Source organism: Salvia miltiorrhiza, chromosome 1, assembly GCF_028751815.1.
Source record: "Salvia miltiorrhiza cultivar Shanhuang (shh) chromosome 1, IMPLAD_Smil_shh, whole genome shotgun sequence".
Lineage (NCBI taxonomy): Eukaryota > Viridiplantae > Streptophyta > Magnoliopsida > Lamiales > Lamiaceae > Salvia > Salvia miltiorrhiza.
Window position 1 is genome coordinate 65,603,255 of NC_080387.1, and position 16,430 is coordinate 65,619,684.

At 35.4% G+C, this 16,430-nt stretch overlaps 2 protein-coding genes and 1 long non-coding RNA gene across 4 annotated transcripts; 2 read left to right on the plus strand and 1 right to left on the minus strand.

Annotated features, from left to right (window-relative positions):
• Positions 1-637: 637 nt before the first annotated feature.
• On the minus strand, positions 638-6,566 carry LOC131005080 (BRAP2 RING ZnF UBP domain-containing protein 2). 2 transcript variants are annotated; one of them, XM_057931886.1, is made up of 13 exons: positions 6,152-6,535; positions 5,423-5,538; positions 5,216-5,324; positions 3,903-4,017; positions 3,651-3,748; positions 3,113-3,219; positions 2,777-3,002; positions 2,593-2,646; positions 2,200-2,349; positions 2,003-2,067; positions 1,364-1,418; positions 1,068-1,237; positions 638-841 (listed from the first exon to the last, which is right to left on the minus strand). In XM_057931886.1, exons 1-12 carry the CDS (start codon positions 6,461-6,463, stop codon positions 1,073-1,075), a joined length of 1,572 nt encoding a protein of 523 aa, XP_057787869.1. In that variant the 5' UTR covers positions 6,464-6,535; the 3' UTR covers positions 638-841; positions 1,068-1,072. The 2 variants fall into 2 exon arrangements, with proteins under 2 accessions (XP_057787869.1, XP_057787870.1); XM_057931887.1 differs by lacking the exon at positions 638-841 and having other exon boundaries at positions 899-1,237; positions 6,152-6,566.
• A 1,882-nt stretch (positions 6,567-8,448) lies between these two features.
• LOC131011686 (putative UPF0481 protein At3g02645) lies at positions 8,449-9,954 on the plus strand. The gene has a single exon (XM_057939478.1). It carries the CDS (start codon positions 8,449-8,451, stop codon positions 9,952-9,954), a length of 1,506 nt encoding a protein of 501 aa, XP_057795461.1.
• Positions 9,955-14,764: 4,810 nt separating this feature from the next.
• LOC131005089 (uncharacterized) lies at positions 14,765-15,484 on the plus strand. Its single transcript, XR_009095203.1, has 2 exons — positions 14,765-15,080; positions 15,148-15,484. It is a non-coding gene; the product is annotated as an uncharacterized LOC131005089 (long non-coding RNA).
• The last annotated feature ends 946 nt before the right edge of the window (positions 15,485-16,430 follow it).

Genomic DNA, 16,430 nt, shown 5'->3' on the forward strand with positions numbered 1-16,430 from the left:
TAAAATGTTATGGTTGAGTGGTTGGAATGAATCGAATGATCATGAATAAATATCCCAAAATATGTGTGCTTGGTTAGGATTAATATTGGTGATGCGAAAGAAAAAAAAATTAATTATATATTGAAGAGATTGGATGGTTAGATAACTGGAGTGATTGCTGATAATGATAGTCTTACTATTTCTATTTGAACTGATTAATATGCGTAGGCCAAGATTCTAGCCAGCAATTAATTACTAATAAGGAGTAAGTAATTAATTTTTTTAGTAATTTAAAGCTCCAGTTTAGATTTGTTGATCCTTACCAATTAGAATCCATTAATTTTAATTAAAATTTAATACTTAAATTAATTAGAAAGTAAATTAAGTAGTTATAAAAAACATAGACAGCTGCGCGGTGCAATCGGTCGGGCACTAGACCAGAAAAGGAGGAGGTTTTGCTGGTAGAATTCTACATAATACATATTTTGAATTTAATTCGCAAATCGAGCTAAAACTTGACATGCTTATATTAACCAATCCTATCAAACTATCTCAATAGAATTTTTGCCAGCTCGACTGATTTACAACTTTAAACATTGGTGTTTAATGACATAATAATTTATATTTTAATGTACGGAATATCAAATTACCAATATCAGGACCGAATACATTTCCAAATATATTCAATATCTGTATTACTCGAGTACTCGTCTGCAACGTTTGGTAACTTTTATAACACGAGTAACAATTTTTTTTTTGAAACGACATTAACAAATATTGATATTTCAGTAATCCATAAGACACTATCATCTTATATAATACTGGTTCATGAAATTGATGGTTCCTAGTTCAGCAAACACACCTGTTTCAAACAAAAATGAAATATCAAGATATAACTAACTATTTGACACCACTTATTATTAGCATAGTAGGATATATTTAGCTCCAAAAAATCTCGTATCATATCTTACATGTGGAATATTTGTCTCGCCTATTTACTAACCTTGACAAATTAATATGTCTATATAAAACAATCAATAGTTAGTTTATGTGCGCAAGAAAAAATGATGCTGAACGAGCAGCCTCACCTTCATCACTTTTTTTTTCTCCGGCTATTCGTCTTTTTGGTCCCTTTGCCGCCACTTTCAGAAGATGTCTCTGCAACTACCACCTCAGTGTTGCTATCGGTTGGCTCATCCGAAGTTGCTGAATATTGCTCTGGGTTCTGAGTTTCGAGGCATGCCATCAAATTTCTTAACTGCAAGTGTGCATAATCAAGGAAGTATGTTCATTAAGTAGTTTACTTTTCTTTCTTTTTTGGAGATACTTACGTAGTTTTCTTGAGGCAAAGCAACAAACTTAAAGCAATGGAAAAGAAGCATACCTGCTCCTCCAACTCTTCAATCCTTTTGTCCTTTTGTTGCAAAAGTTTCTTCTCCCTGATATACATTTTCTTTTTTAAAAGAATTTTCAAACCATATAGACAGAAAACAAAAAACAAACATGTTTCCCGTATAACCATCTAATAACAAAAGGTTCTTGGTAAGAATTTAGATGGAGGTCTAGTCTTCGTAGGAAAAACTGGGAACAGTATGGATTTGAAGGATGGTTTACTTGACTTGACTGCAGTTCTTATGGAAAAATTGCCTTTAGGTGACAGATGAACTGCTGTTTCATGGAACTTCTGTAAATCGACATGAATCACCAATCATCCCTAGCCCTAGGTCTAACAAAGTTATGGAAGAGGTGGATAATGGTGAAGGCTACAAATAACTAGTAGTTTAGATCTTTCTTTTTTTGTCTCTTATTATGTGGAAGTGGAACTAGTGTTTCTTAATTAGTTGCAACAAAAGAATCCTCCAAGATATACATCTAGTGATAATTCAAGAAAGCAAATAAGGTGACAGGGAGAGAGTGCTTTGTTATGCATTTCAAGGGAAAACTACAATGTTTCATGAATGGACCAAAAAGCAGTTAAATCATTTTAGCTGTATTTCATATATTGCATGAAGAAAAATGTCACCTCTGTTCTGTCTCCTCTATCTTAGATTCCCAAATGCTTTGGTTCCTCAGAAGATTGTCATTGATCTAAATGAGGAAAATCACCGTGAGTAACATAAGAGATCTAAATGAACAACTCATCTACCTTGCTTATTTTAACATGTCATCAACTTATAAAATGGCACTAGATACACAAGAATATATGTCGAAATTACCCACCTCATCAAGAAATCTCTTTTGTTCAATGCCTTTATCAAGCTTCTTTTGTAATTTCAGCAGTTTGGGGTTTTCACTCAAAGCCTTTTCAATAGCTAAGGAAGATTCCCTTTCAGTGTCTTCTTCAACTTCTTGCAGTAAAGATTCAAAATACTGAGGCCAATGTGGAAATAGTTCGAAGTATAAGTGGATATGCAATTTCCCACAATGGAAAACAGTAGACTGGATATTTGGTACAGGCCAAAAAGTATGTTCTGCAGTGCTAAATGCACAAATGCACACCTCTATTTTAATTTAGTGAATCAATTATCACTTTATTGAGATAAAAGTAGCTAAATGAGTTTCATTGGAAAATGAAACCATGTGATGTCACTTATAAAAAAGGAGAAGACTCACATTTTTCTGGCGTTCAAGTTGAGAAGTAAGAAGCTCATTGTACTCATTCTTTATCTGCGCCATGAATAATATAATTATGGAGCAACTAAAAACTGTCAAATGGATTCATTCCACACAAAAAAAACTGTCAAATGGATACATAAAGATTAAGCAAGAGTATAAATATAAAAGTTGTAAAAGTTACATATTCAACTTCATCACCCAAAGTGTCATTGTATCCTGCAGACTCGCTATCATAATGACGCGCACAGTGGTGATTTAACTCAACCAATTTTCCATCAGTTTTAGATTGTATCAATCGGTGAACATAGTTGTCACCAGCATAGTCCCACACACGTTGTGTTTCTAGTTCAAGGGAATAGCAGTGTTCAGTTTCTTTCCAGTGACCAATGGCATGTCCTTCCCTATACCTGTAACACAATTAGATTCATTGAAAAACATAAAAAAAAAATTGGTCAAGAGTCATAAATCAATATACATGGATACATATAGTCTCCTCAGTGGAAAACAGATTTAATACCTCCCGCAGCCAACAAAACCACAAATAAGACACATCCAAAGATTTTCTGAAGTTTGACAAACATAACATACTGATTTCTCAGGCTGTTGCTGGCAGTACCGGCATACCTATTCAAGTTAATCAGTGACATTAGTCTAGATCCAAGTCCCAAAGGCATTTATAACTTAAAGTAAAAGTACATGACAATTGCATAGCTAAGCAGCAGCAGATCGAATGTGATTAGCACAGCATATATTAAAATAGGGTACACTCGCCCCCATATAACATAGTACATGCTTATTATGTCTACCGCACTAAGTTAATTAAGAAAGTAAATTAATTCACACGGTCTAAAAAGGCTTTGAATTGTGATGTTTCATCCCCTTGGATACAAGTTTGTCATAAACTCGACTCACACATGTGATGCCCATAAGCACCTACCAACAATTAACTCTAATTGATGCCAAAGAAAAAAAAATGTTCTCTCCACTTCGGGTAGATGCTTAATCATGACACTAACAAATCCTATAATATCACGGTAAGGAACATTAGCACTCACCGGGCAAGAAGAATCAGTCCATTTAGACATACAAGAGCAGTGAAAGGAGTGATTGCAGATTGTAGTGAGAATTCCAGCAGTATCTTGGTCTAGTCTCTCTGCAACCATCGAAAAGTGGTGTAAACCATAAGTTACAAATCTTAAGATTTTGGATGCCAGTTCCCCCCGTGTTGCAAGTACATATCCAATATCTACATCTTATCCATGAAAATGAAATCATATTTTCCAAAAAGGAAGTTCGAAAAACACTACCAAGACAAACTGGGCAAGTAGGCAGCTCTGTAGAGCTTGCAGAGGAAGGCTGTGAGTGCTCAATTGACCCAGTATATTGTATATCTACAGTGAAGAACATGCGGCAGGTCTCCTCCTGCATACAAGGAGAAAAAGGTTAAGAATATAGAGCATGGTATGGGAATACAAGCATATATATATAGGGAACCGTTCCAATGAGAATGGTTATATATTGTGAGAATGAGAATTGATATGAATAAGCCAGTATATAAGGTTGAACAAGTTGCTGGTAATGCATGAATAACCATTCAAACCTGAATTCGAATCCTAGAGGGGGCGAAAATTTCACCAATTAATTGAATTACAGTTATTCATGCATTACAAGCAGCTTATTCAACAATATATACTGACTTATTCGTTATTCTCATTTCTCAAGAAAATAGTAATTCTCATTATAACTTAACCCTATATATATATATATATATATATATATCAATGTTATCTATGGCGGATGGCGGTTAGGCCCGAAAACCGCCATAAGGCTATGGCGGGTGCCATGGCAGGTTATGGCGAACGCTTGGCGGATTAATAAAATAAATATATATAATTATATATATACAAATTATGAAGTTAAAGGATGCAAAATACATAATATCATAGAAAACTTGATATCCTAAGTTCAAAAATAACACAAAATTCTAAGTTCAAACATAACAAAATACAATAATAAGTTCAAGGCTTCAAGCATAAACCATAGATAGATAACGTGGAAGTGATTGTCAATTCTTAGAAGATCTAACACTACTAGTTCTAGAATTAGCACCAAGTGAAGTTGATGATTCATCTGCAATAGTAAATTTATAACATATACAGTAAACAGTTCAAAATAGAAAAACATTTCAAAAGTAATATAGGATAGATTGCACCTGCCGGAGGTTACCGGTGGTCGCCGGTGCTATGGGAGCTCTTTCGAGAAAGAGGCGCCTAGGTTATGAGGCTGCTATGATTTTTTCTACTCCTAAAAACCCTAATTTTAATTGGTAAACGGGTCAATGGGTTTACCAACCCATAAAACAAGTTTTGGGTTAAAAATCCGTCATATCCCACCATAACCGCCATGGCGCCATGGATATGGCGGCTGCAGCCTGCCACAACCCTCCATGACAAAACTGCCATGCCATAGGATTTTCATGGCGGTTTACTCTGAAACTGCCACTGCCATCTGCCATATCCCCGCCATGGTGGAAATTTGACAACAATGATATATATATATATATATATATATATATATATATATATATATATAGAGAGAGAGAGAGAGAGAGAGAAATCACCTCAAGTGATGAAAAACACTTTCCATTGTACTGCTTGTAGAAAGAATCTGCATTGTTTTGATCATCAAGCCTGATTAACACACTGTAGCTATCCTCCAATCCTTCAGTCCTGTATTACCACAAATGGACTAGATCATCAGTGGAAAGAGTAAGATCAATTCCTCCCCTACAACACCAAAAAAACTGCCATGATATTCATCAACCAACCTCACAATTCTCATTTCCAACATGTTCTGAATAAATGGACCACAGAACTGACAGAAATCTGCATAAGTCGTGTGATTGGGGACCCCGAGTACACAAATAAGAGGATTTCTCTCAACCTGAAAGGCATTAAAAAGTTATGAGTGACTTCAAAACTTTTGAATCAACAAAAAGAGAAGGGGAAAATTAGGTATATGGAGACACATCAACAATATACTATTGTCATGAACAACGCATCATGCACACAACAAAGCGGCATATTTTTGTTTTATCATCATGCAATATCCATTAAAGAATCATCTTTTGAGTCATAAATAATAACATAAAGTTCTATTAATCATACAGACCAATTCGCACGTTGATATTGTTGTTTTTGTTTAGTGAATTAAACATAAGGTAGGAATTACGAGTGCAATTTACATGTCATTATGGAGAATACAATATGATAAAAGAGAAAATTTACACTAATGAAGGACTAACAATCAGCTAAAGATACACTTTTTTTTAAACGACCACCTCCCTATACCAGTATTGCTTCAGTCCCTCCATACGTATTTTCATTCGTCATAATTATAATCTAAAGCAGCAGATGAAATTCGCGCAAAAAACTATCTCGAAAATGCAAGTACAATAAGGCCAAAACTCAATTTTCAGCAGACTAGGCAACGATTAGTTCTAAAATGATCTCATATCAAAATTACAGACTTCAGTTAAATAATCAAGTCCGTTTACCGGAAGTTCGTTGGATGATGCATCGTTCCTGAAGAGATGCATAACGCCTGTGATCTCTTCGATTCTAGGGTTTCCGGAAGAGAAATTCAACGCCTGAGCAGTTGCAGACCCGGAGGGATCTCCGATCAAGTCCACATCTGCCGTCGAACGGAACAAATCCTCCGCCGGAGCTCCGGCGGCGGCGCTCGAACTAGTCGAAGTCTTCTCCAGCATTTTGTGCTTTGCGCGTGTATTTCGCCGGAGCTGGAAGAGATTGGGGTGCGGATCCTCTACTATGTGGGATGAAACACAGCAGCAGAGGGTGCTGTGCATAAAACGGCGACGTTCTGCACCCAAACGACACGGTTTTGCTTATGATCTTCTCTTCTTTATTTTCTAGAAATTGTCTTAAAAGGCACAAAGTTTTGAGTATTTAGTTTTAATTTTTTTAAAAAGAAGAAGTTAAGTAGCAAATACACTACAACAAAAGATATATAAATTCTTAATGTTTTGTTTAATGCAAATACATCTCTAATGTTTATAAATTGAAGCAAATATGTCTTTAACGTTCACAAATTGGGGCAAATAAGTCCCTTCGTTTAACGAATGTGAATGTTAGGAATCTATTTGTCCCCATTTGTAAATGTTAGGGACCTATTTAATTTTCATTGTAATGTTAAGGATGTGTTTTTGTTACTTAATCATTCTTTTTATCTTTTCTAAATTCTTAATTTATACCTTTTAATATCATATTATATTTCTTTTTTTCTTTTTGTAAATTCTTAATTTTTATCATCTTAAATTCATATTATATTTTTCATAATTTTATGAATAAATTATTGCATTTAAACGTATTTTAATTTCACCGACTAAAGATCCTATATAAAATATATATTAAAAATAGTATAAAATGTAATTTAATCCTTTATCCTACATAACGCCCCCATATTTTTTTAATTATTATTTATCAAATTTAATCACTTTATATTTTAGACATATTTAAATCAAAATCTTGATTAGAAAATTGTATAAATTATATGTTAGAAAATTTGTATAACTTCAGTAAATATACATAATAAATCTCTTTATGTAATATTATATATAGAAAAAAGAAAACAAATGATTAAGTGATTAAGAATGATTAAAAGGCAAAAATAAAGAATTTAGAAAAAAAAAAAAGAAAAAGAATGATTAAGTGATTTTGTAACAAAAAACACACCCTTAACATTTACATTGAAAATTAAATAGATTTCTAACGCTAACAAATTAATTAGGATAAATAGGCCTCTAACATTCACAACCGTTAAACGGAGGGACTTATTTGTCCCAATTTGTGAACGTTAAGGACCTATTTGCCCCAATTTGTAAACGTTAAGGACCTAGTTGCACAAAATATAACGTTAAGGACCTATTTGCTTTTTGCTACAAACGTTAGGGTGTATTTACTATTTAACCCAAAAAAAACACACAAGAAATGAGAAGAAACATGACGGCATCCCACGTCAATGTTCAGTTTGCTCTCTTTTTTTTTCCTTTTTTTTGCATAAATATTTTTCATATTTGTAACCTATTTTAAAATATTCTCCTATTATAATCATAGAAAAAACAATTCATTATTTGCATAAATATTTTCTCTATTCGTTACCCATCGAATTTTGAATGTAATTGTCGTCGGATGAAAATAGACAATTAACAAACTCATAAACAAGATCATTTTTTATCGATGACATAGGAACCGAAAACTATTGTTTGTTTGATGGTTTGGTCATGCATTAAGATACCTAGGTTTCATTTTCTTTTAATTTATTACTATTTTTATTATATATATATTGTTGTTTTGGTGTTTGAAATATATATATATATATAGAAATCAAGTTTAACATAACGATATGAAGTATTTTTCGCCGTGCTTAACCATCAAATAAATAAATAAAATATAATGAATTTTTTTATATCTTAGTAGCCATTAATAGGTGGGTCATCTGTCTTATTTATGAGAGGCAAATTGAATACAACATAACGTTAGAAAGCTAAATGTTTTTTTGTAGTAAATGTTTTTGCTACTTAACTCATCATTCATTGAATTCTAATGTGTAATACATTGTAAAAGCTAATAAATGTATACAAATCAAAATTTAAAAAAAAAAATGAGAAAAATAATGTACTGTGTGTAACCTCTATCAAATGAGAAACGCATTCACTTATACCAACGGTAATGATCCCCAAAATTCAGAGTAAAAGTATGAATTTCATCATTAAATACGTTTATAGAGTAAATAAATTGTTGAAAGAAGCTTGAATAAGCCAACCCCCACACAATGTTACCAAATCCAAGCTTTGACGAACATCGTTGGGTGATCCACATTCGTAAAGCATTAGACAATGAAGATGATGATCTACAACAAGAATCCCATATCTATGCCTCAATCTTCAACGTTCCCAAAACACTTGTGCTCACCAGCCCGGAATCCTACGTGCCACAGCTAGTAGCGTTAGGCCCGTACCACCACTCCCGGCCCGAACTATACCAGATGGAAAGGTACAAGCTCTCTGCAGCCCAAAGATCACAAAAAAATATCCCCCTCAAATTGCACAACCTCGTGCACCAATTATCCCGGGCCGAGCATAGGCTTCGGGCCTGCTACCACAAGTTCCTTAATCTCAACGGCGACACCCTGGCCTGGATGATGGCCGTCGACTCGTGTTTCTTGCTGGATTTCCTCGAGGGCAAATCGGGCCAAGAACCGGGCCTGCATGACACCCTCCTTAGAGACATTCTGATGCTGGAGAATCAGGTCCCTCTGTTTTCACTAAAGAAAACGTTGGAATTCCTGTCGGGCTCAGCGGATGGAGCTGATGATCGCCTCTATGCAATGGCCATCGGGCTTTGCAGAGACGTCTCACCTTTTGTGATCGTCCAAGAATCAGACGGCGTTGATCAGATTAACAGATCTACTCATCTCCTGGAATTCTTGTACAATTTGATAGTTCCAAGATCGTCGGAGATAACACTAGAACTAGATGAGGACGAACAGGGCCCGAACAAGGCCAGAGCAGACCCGTTTAGTTTGATGAAGAGATTAGTGTCGTCTAAACCCGTCAGCTTCATTCTCACATTACCTTGGAAGATCATTTCCAATCTTCCAGGCATAATAATGTTGAAACAGGTGGAGTACTTGTGTTTCTGTCAAGAAACACGAGACGAGAACAACAACAACAACAACAACAACGACAACAGTCATTTACTCATGGAGGAAATCACGATCCCTTCGGTAACCCAACTTTCCAACGCGGGCATAGAATTCGCAAAGACGGATTCCGGCATTCCAGGCATAAATTTCAACAGGAAAACAGCTACGTTCCATCTGCCGGCGTTTTCAGTCGACGTGAACACGGAGGTCGTGATGAGGAACCTCGTGGCCTATGAGGCGTCATCACGGCCGTTGATCTGCACGCGATACACGGAACTGATGAACGGAATCATCGACAGCGAGGAAGATGCAAGGATTTTGAGGGAAAAGAGGATTATTTTGAACTATTTGAAGAGCGATCAAGAAGTGGCGGACTTGTGGAACGGCATGAGCAGGTCAATTAGAATGACGAAAGTGGGCTTCTTGGATAAAGTCATTGAAGATGTGAACGACTACTACAATGGTAGATGGAAGGTTAGGATTGGAAAGTTGATGAGAAGATATGTATTTGGATCGTGGCAGTTGATCACGTTTTTGGCTGCTGCTATGCTGTTGTTTTTTGTGAGTTTGCAATCATTTTGCTCGTTGTTGGGCTGTGCTCGTCTGCTTTTAGGTCGTCCTGCTGATGTATGAGATTCTATATTGTTTCTCTCATATTTCACTTTTATTATTCTAGTGTACGGTACCCTTTTCTTTTTTTGAGAGATCGATTATTCTAGTATATTTCATGTGTGTTCCAAACCACACATGTACAAATAATTAAAATAAAAAAACCATATTATTTTAGTAGGTTATTGTGTAGAAGCGGGCATAGCCGCATAGATAGATTTCCTCCTTCATTAAAAAAAACAAACAAACAGTTAATGAGATCTAAACTCAAATGGCAAAGATGAGGCACCACAAAACTCTCATTTGTATAGTGACTTATTTAATGATAAATAAGTCTAAAAAAAAACTTGTATTGATAAATATTGGTGCAAAATTATATATACTCGTTCTAGAAAACAAAATCTTAAGAATATCTACATTTTACAAAATATATAAATTATACTAATTTATGACTTTTTTATCCTTATCCTAATTAAATATTAGTGTATTTTACAGTAATGCTCGACTATTCGACACAAAATAGTCAAATATGTCAAACATTAGTGCATTTTCTAAGAATGCTCGACCACTTAGGCCCGATTGCTCGACTTCAATGGTCGAGCATTAATGTATTTACCACAAATACATTAATGCTTGATATACTCGACTCGTAGTGGTCAAGCATATCGAGCATTATTAGTTCATTTGCCATTAATGCTCGCGAATTGCATTGGCCGAGCATGTCGTGCAACCCGTCAATGGTATTACTAGAGACACTTTCGAGGGAGGATCCATACTTAGTTCAGCGTCGGTTGGTGGCACTGTGACCTCCAACGCCTTTGCCATTTTGGCGACTGAGGGGGTTGATATTGATATTCGGCTGCTGCTTCTGAGCCTATCCGGTCTTCTCCGGATCAGGTCCCCACCTTGACTGCACCTTCCGATCATGCTCAGCAGAAGCAGGCCGCAGGATCGTTGGTCCTGCATTCGTTGGCTGCTTCGGAGCCGGCATGAATCCCAGGGTGGGACGCCTCCTTCGGCGATTGATCATTCAGCTTCGGATGTGACGCCAGGAAATACGGTGATAGAGGATCCTCCCATACCTCGCAGTCGGGGGCGTCCGAAAGGTGCTAACCAAGAAAGGGAAGGTTTCTGAGTCCTCTATCAAGCACCGACTCCGACGTATAATCAAGAATGGTATGTCTTCAGATTTTAAAGTAGTTGGTCGTGCTGCTGGTGCCGTTTTGCAAGACGTCGTTCTTGACACTACGTTGCCCGTAGAGTTCCTGAATAAAGTGCAGCATGCTCAGTCTGGAGGAGCGATTCTGCAAAACTTTGTGATTCACTCCTCTTCCGACGCAACCCGATCTATGTCGGTAGTGGCCTCTACACAAAAGAAAAGATTGGGTGATATGTTGGACGACGAAGATTCTTTCGACGAGGACGACCCTCTAAAAATGTTTTCCTAGTCTTGGTCAATTTTTCGGTCACTCGTGGTTTCTCGCGGGTGCTTTCGCTTGTTTTGTTTTTTCTCTTGAACCTTTTTTTTCTTTTTTAATAAAAGTTCTATTTTAGTATGATGTGTATTTCACCAAAATCCATTCAGATACTATACACATATACATTTTATGTTGTATTTATAAAAACTACTCCATCCATCTTTAAAAATTAATTATAGAAAAGAGACGACGCATGTTAAATAAAAATAGTTGATTGTATTATGAGTGGATAAATGAGTTGATCATGTGGTAATTGTAAATAAATAAATGTATCGAGGATAATAATTTGTGAGATATTGTAAAAAATGAAAATTGACTAATTTTTATGGACATCTCAAAGTGTCAAAAGTAACTATTTTTTGTAGATGAAGGAAGTATATTTAAAACTTCGTAATAATATTTTATCACATTGGTTAATTAACTTAAATATGGAAATTCTTTAAGCAAATTGATTACATATAATACATATAACTACATACACATTAATGTAATTAATAATTGAGTTAATAATTACTCACTCCGTTTCATTAGTAATATTTCATTACCTTTGGACACGGAGATTAAGAAAAGTATAGTTAGTATATGAAGTGAATTGGTGGGAGATATTCAAGGATTATTTTAAATGAGTTGATATATAAAGTGAACTTGGGCCCACTATTAATAACATTTTAAATGGTTAATTTTTTATTAAAAAAAGTATGGTACATTATAATAGGACATCTCAATGTAATAATTGAAATATTATTAGGACGAATGAAGTATTAACTAGTGATATGGTGAAATTTTGGCAATAAAATATTGTATGCAATGCTTCTCCTTTTATATAGATCTATTGATAAGAATAAGAATTTTTACATACACTCACTAAATGCTTAATATAGGTTAAATAAATAAATAAATATTTGTCACGACCGCACTTGCTAAGGATAGCAAATTCGGGGAAACCGCGACTAAGGGAGGGAATTTAGGAGCGGGAGTAAGAAAGGGACATATTCGGTTTCTTGATGACTCAACTTGTATAAGGAAATCAATCGAAATATCTAGATATCAATGAAGGCCACAAGGGGACCGTACATAATATTATCCCAAAACGGGGTACTCAATAGTTTTAGTACATTATTAAATAATACATATTGTTTGACATAATATCTTAACATAATCAGTGTTCGCAGCGGAATAATAATAGTTTGAGTATATGTATGAAGACATATACTCTACTCTGAGGTACTCATCCTAGATTGACAGAAGCTCCGCTTGCACACTACATCCTCGATCACCGCTCAACCTGCACATTTAAAAATACATGCAGGGCTAAGTACAAAAGTACTTAGTGGACACTTGCCGAAATTTACATACATGCATAATATTTTATTGTCAAGCCTTTCAACAGTAGTAAAATACGAGGGTTTTCCTTTAAAGACTCGTATTTACCAAACATAATATCATTTCTTTCATCAATAACCCGCGCAGGTATTTTATATCATTAATCACCATATCAGTAACTCGTGCCGAGAGGGAGGCCTCCCTCTACGGACACTATGATCGGCCAACCCGCTAGATGACTCACGATCACAAGGTGTACACTAATTCCGAAGGGATTTGCGGTCTCATCCAGAATCCGAATTCGATTAACATCAGATAGGCAATTAATAATAAAACATAAAGCATTTAGGCATTGACAATATCATTTAAATTCATAAGCATAAAGTCTTAACAATTCTAATATATAATTTTAGTTTATACGTAGAAAGCCTACCTGAATAGCAGACTCACGGTTTAGCTCTAACTCTGGTGCTTGACCTTTAATTCGAGAAAATAAAATAAGATTCTAATTCTCGAAAAATCTCAATAAATGAGGATGCGTGAAAAGATTATGCATGACTCATATTCCTTTAATTAAATTATGAGATGCTAATCCTATTTAAGAAATTAAGGCTCGTCTTATGAGGTCGGATTATTAATCTTTAATAATCTACTCATCTTAAAATAATCTAATTCACTTACTAATTAATAATTAGTAAGTCTTAAAATCTTCTCTAATTAAATATAATAGAATAATTATGAAGGCCCAATTAAAATAAAATAATCAAGGCCCAAAAGGAATTTAATTTGAGCCCAAAAGAATAAATTCGAAGCCCAATGCATTAATAATATTAAGCCCAACATCAATTAATTTCTAGAGCCCAACAAATGAGGCCCAAGATAATAAAATCATGAAGCCCAATAAGTGAGCCCATCATCACCCTTTAAAAATTAGTAAATTTTAATATTAATCACTAATTAAAATAATTAGGATTAATAAAGAAGCCTAAAATAATAATTCTTATTGGGTTAAATAAATAAATTTCATTGGACTTAATCAATTAAATCGTAGGAGCCCAAGTAATATAAATTCGAGACCCATTATTAATAAATAATAGGAGTCCAAGTAATAATTAATGTGGACTGGAAAGAATTAATCTTATCTCGTCAAAACCTTTAACTCAAAACATTATCACATAACTATCATTTAGGTTCGAAACTATTTATTCGAACATCAACATGCGCATTAATCATAACTCGTTCTATTTATGCCATCAAGTCAAATATTCCGTCATTTAAAAACAAATCCTATAATATTACATAGATAAATTATATCATCATAGATCATGCTTTCTTATTTTTTTTAAAATCGTTTAATCATTTTCAAATAATCCATATTAATAAGTCATTTGAAAAGAATTAATTTAAATGAGAGTTTAACTCGAAATATTTCATTTTATAATCCATTTATAAATACTTGAAATAAAGAACTCCATTTAAATAATTAATTTAAAGGTCAATATATAATTAAATTAATCAAGCTCAATTTAAATTAATAATTAAGAGCTCAAATAATTTAAATAGATATAAGCCCAAATTAATTAGATAAATTAAGTCTATCATGTTTTTCTTTGAATAAGGCCCAAACAATTTAATTAAATCGGCCCAAGAGTTTAATTAAATCGGCCCAAGAGGGAGCCCAATATTTTCGGCCCAAACCCGGCTCAAACCCGGCCCAAACCCGGCTGAAACCCGGCCCAAACCCGGCTCCCTTTTCTAACCTAAATATACACACACAAACACCTCCCAACACACACACAAGCTTATCTCTCTCTAACTCTATCTCTCGGCTCTCTCTCTCCCTACTCTCTCTGCTCTCTCTCTTTACTCTCTCTGCTCTCTCTCTTCGATCTGCCGCCGCCGCTGCCGTTCAACGGCGCCGTCTCCGCCGGCGAGCGGCGCGGCCTCTCCTCCTCTCTCCCTGAACTCTTCCCCCCCTCTTCTCCTCTATCTCTCTCTCTCAATCTCGGCCGCTGAAAAGGCACAACAGCGCAACCACGCCGCCGCTCCGTCGCCTCCGCCTCTCCTCCATGGCAGATCCGCCGCCGCTGCAACTGGATCTCGGCGAGCACCGTCGACTGGAAGCCGCTGGAGCTGCTGCTGCTTCGCCGGGAGTCGAGCTGTCGCCGCCTGGAGCTGCTGCTGCTCGCCCGGAGTCGCCGCTGGCTGGCCTGCGATCGACGGCCAGCAGCTCGCTGGAGGAGCGCCGCCGTCAGCCGCTGCCGTTGGCAGCAAGAATCCGGCAGCCGCCTCTCCTGGAGTCGCCGTCGCCGTGAGTCGCTGTGAGGAGCCGAGCACCGTCTCACAAAGGTAAGCCCCGGATCTCCCTATTCTCATTTCATTAAAAACTGAAACTCCTCTTTCCCTTTCTTGGCAGATCGGAGACAACCGCGGCTCCGTCGCCGTCCGTCAACCGCCGGCGACGACGAGCCACCGAGGCTGCCCTCCCCCTGACCTCGACTCACACACGCAATCAGCCAACACAAAGGGTTTTTGTGCGAGAATCATATACTGTAATTGCTCAAATAAAAGTTTTAACTCTTTCCTTGTAACTTCAGTTCACAAGTACATATTTAGTAACTGTAAATCTATGAATTTGCTACTCATTTTCTTCATTTATCAAAGCATATGTAAATCTGAGTTAATGAGCATGTGTTGGTATTCTGGAATTGATGTATACAATTGAAGGATAATATATAAATTAGAAATATAAACCTTGAATGATGAAAGATGTGGTGTCGTTTCTTGGCTGCGAGAGAGATGGTAGATGAATGTGAGAGGTGGGAATTGGCTGAAAAATGGTGTAGGTTATAAAGAAAAATGGGGTGGTTTGGATGGATGAGGATTGTGGAATTTTTTTCAACTTACAGGTATGAATACCTTCAGCCTGCATGTATGACTGAAGAATTTCTTCAGCATGCGTAGCAAGAATTTCTTCAGCATGCTTAGGATTCAGCATGCTTAGGATTATTCAACTTTAATCATAAAAAAAAAATCTAAGAGATTAATGTATTAATAATATGGTTCCAAACTCATTTAAATACATTAAGACATATAAGCCTAATTCTTATTGAAGCATAAAATCCATTTAAGCTTGCTTCTAACATAAATTAAATTACTCATGGGCTTAAGTAAACAATCGATAAAAGATTCATATTTAACACTTCAGTGTTAAATTCTCCACAATAAATTAATGGACTCAAAATCTATTTTGAGTGCATCATCTATTGAAAATAAAAAAAATAAATCATCACATATATAAATTATCAATTTCATATAAGTTCGTATTTTATAAATGGATGCTGAACTCTAATTACCATGATCAATCCTTAAATCAGTAATTAAAAGTATATAATCCTTAATAAAAAGTCGGGTCGTTACAATATTTTAGAAGTCCATGTATGATCTGAACCATAAATATTATCAATATTAATATTTTTAACAATTTTATTTGCATATAATGAATATATGTGATTAGTTTTGACAAAAATATATTATTACATATTCCATTAAAAATAAATTATGTAATATGCATACACACACACACACATATATATATATATATATAGATATATATAAAGATATTGAGAGTTAGGTTTTATTGAGAATTTAAACAAATCAATAAATTATTTGAACATAATATAACTGATCGATAAACAT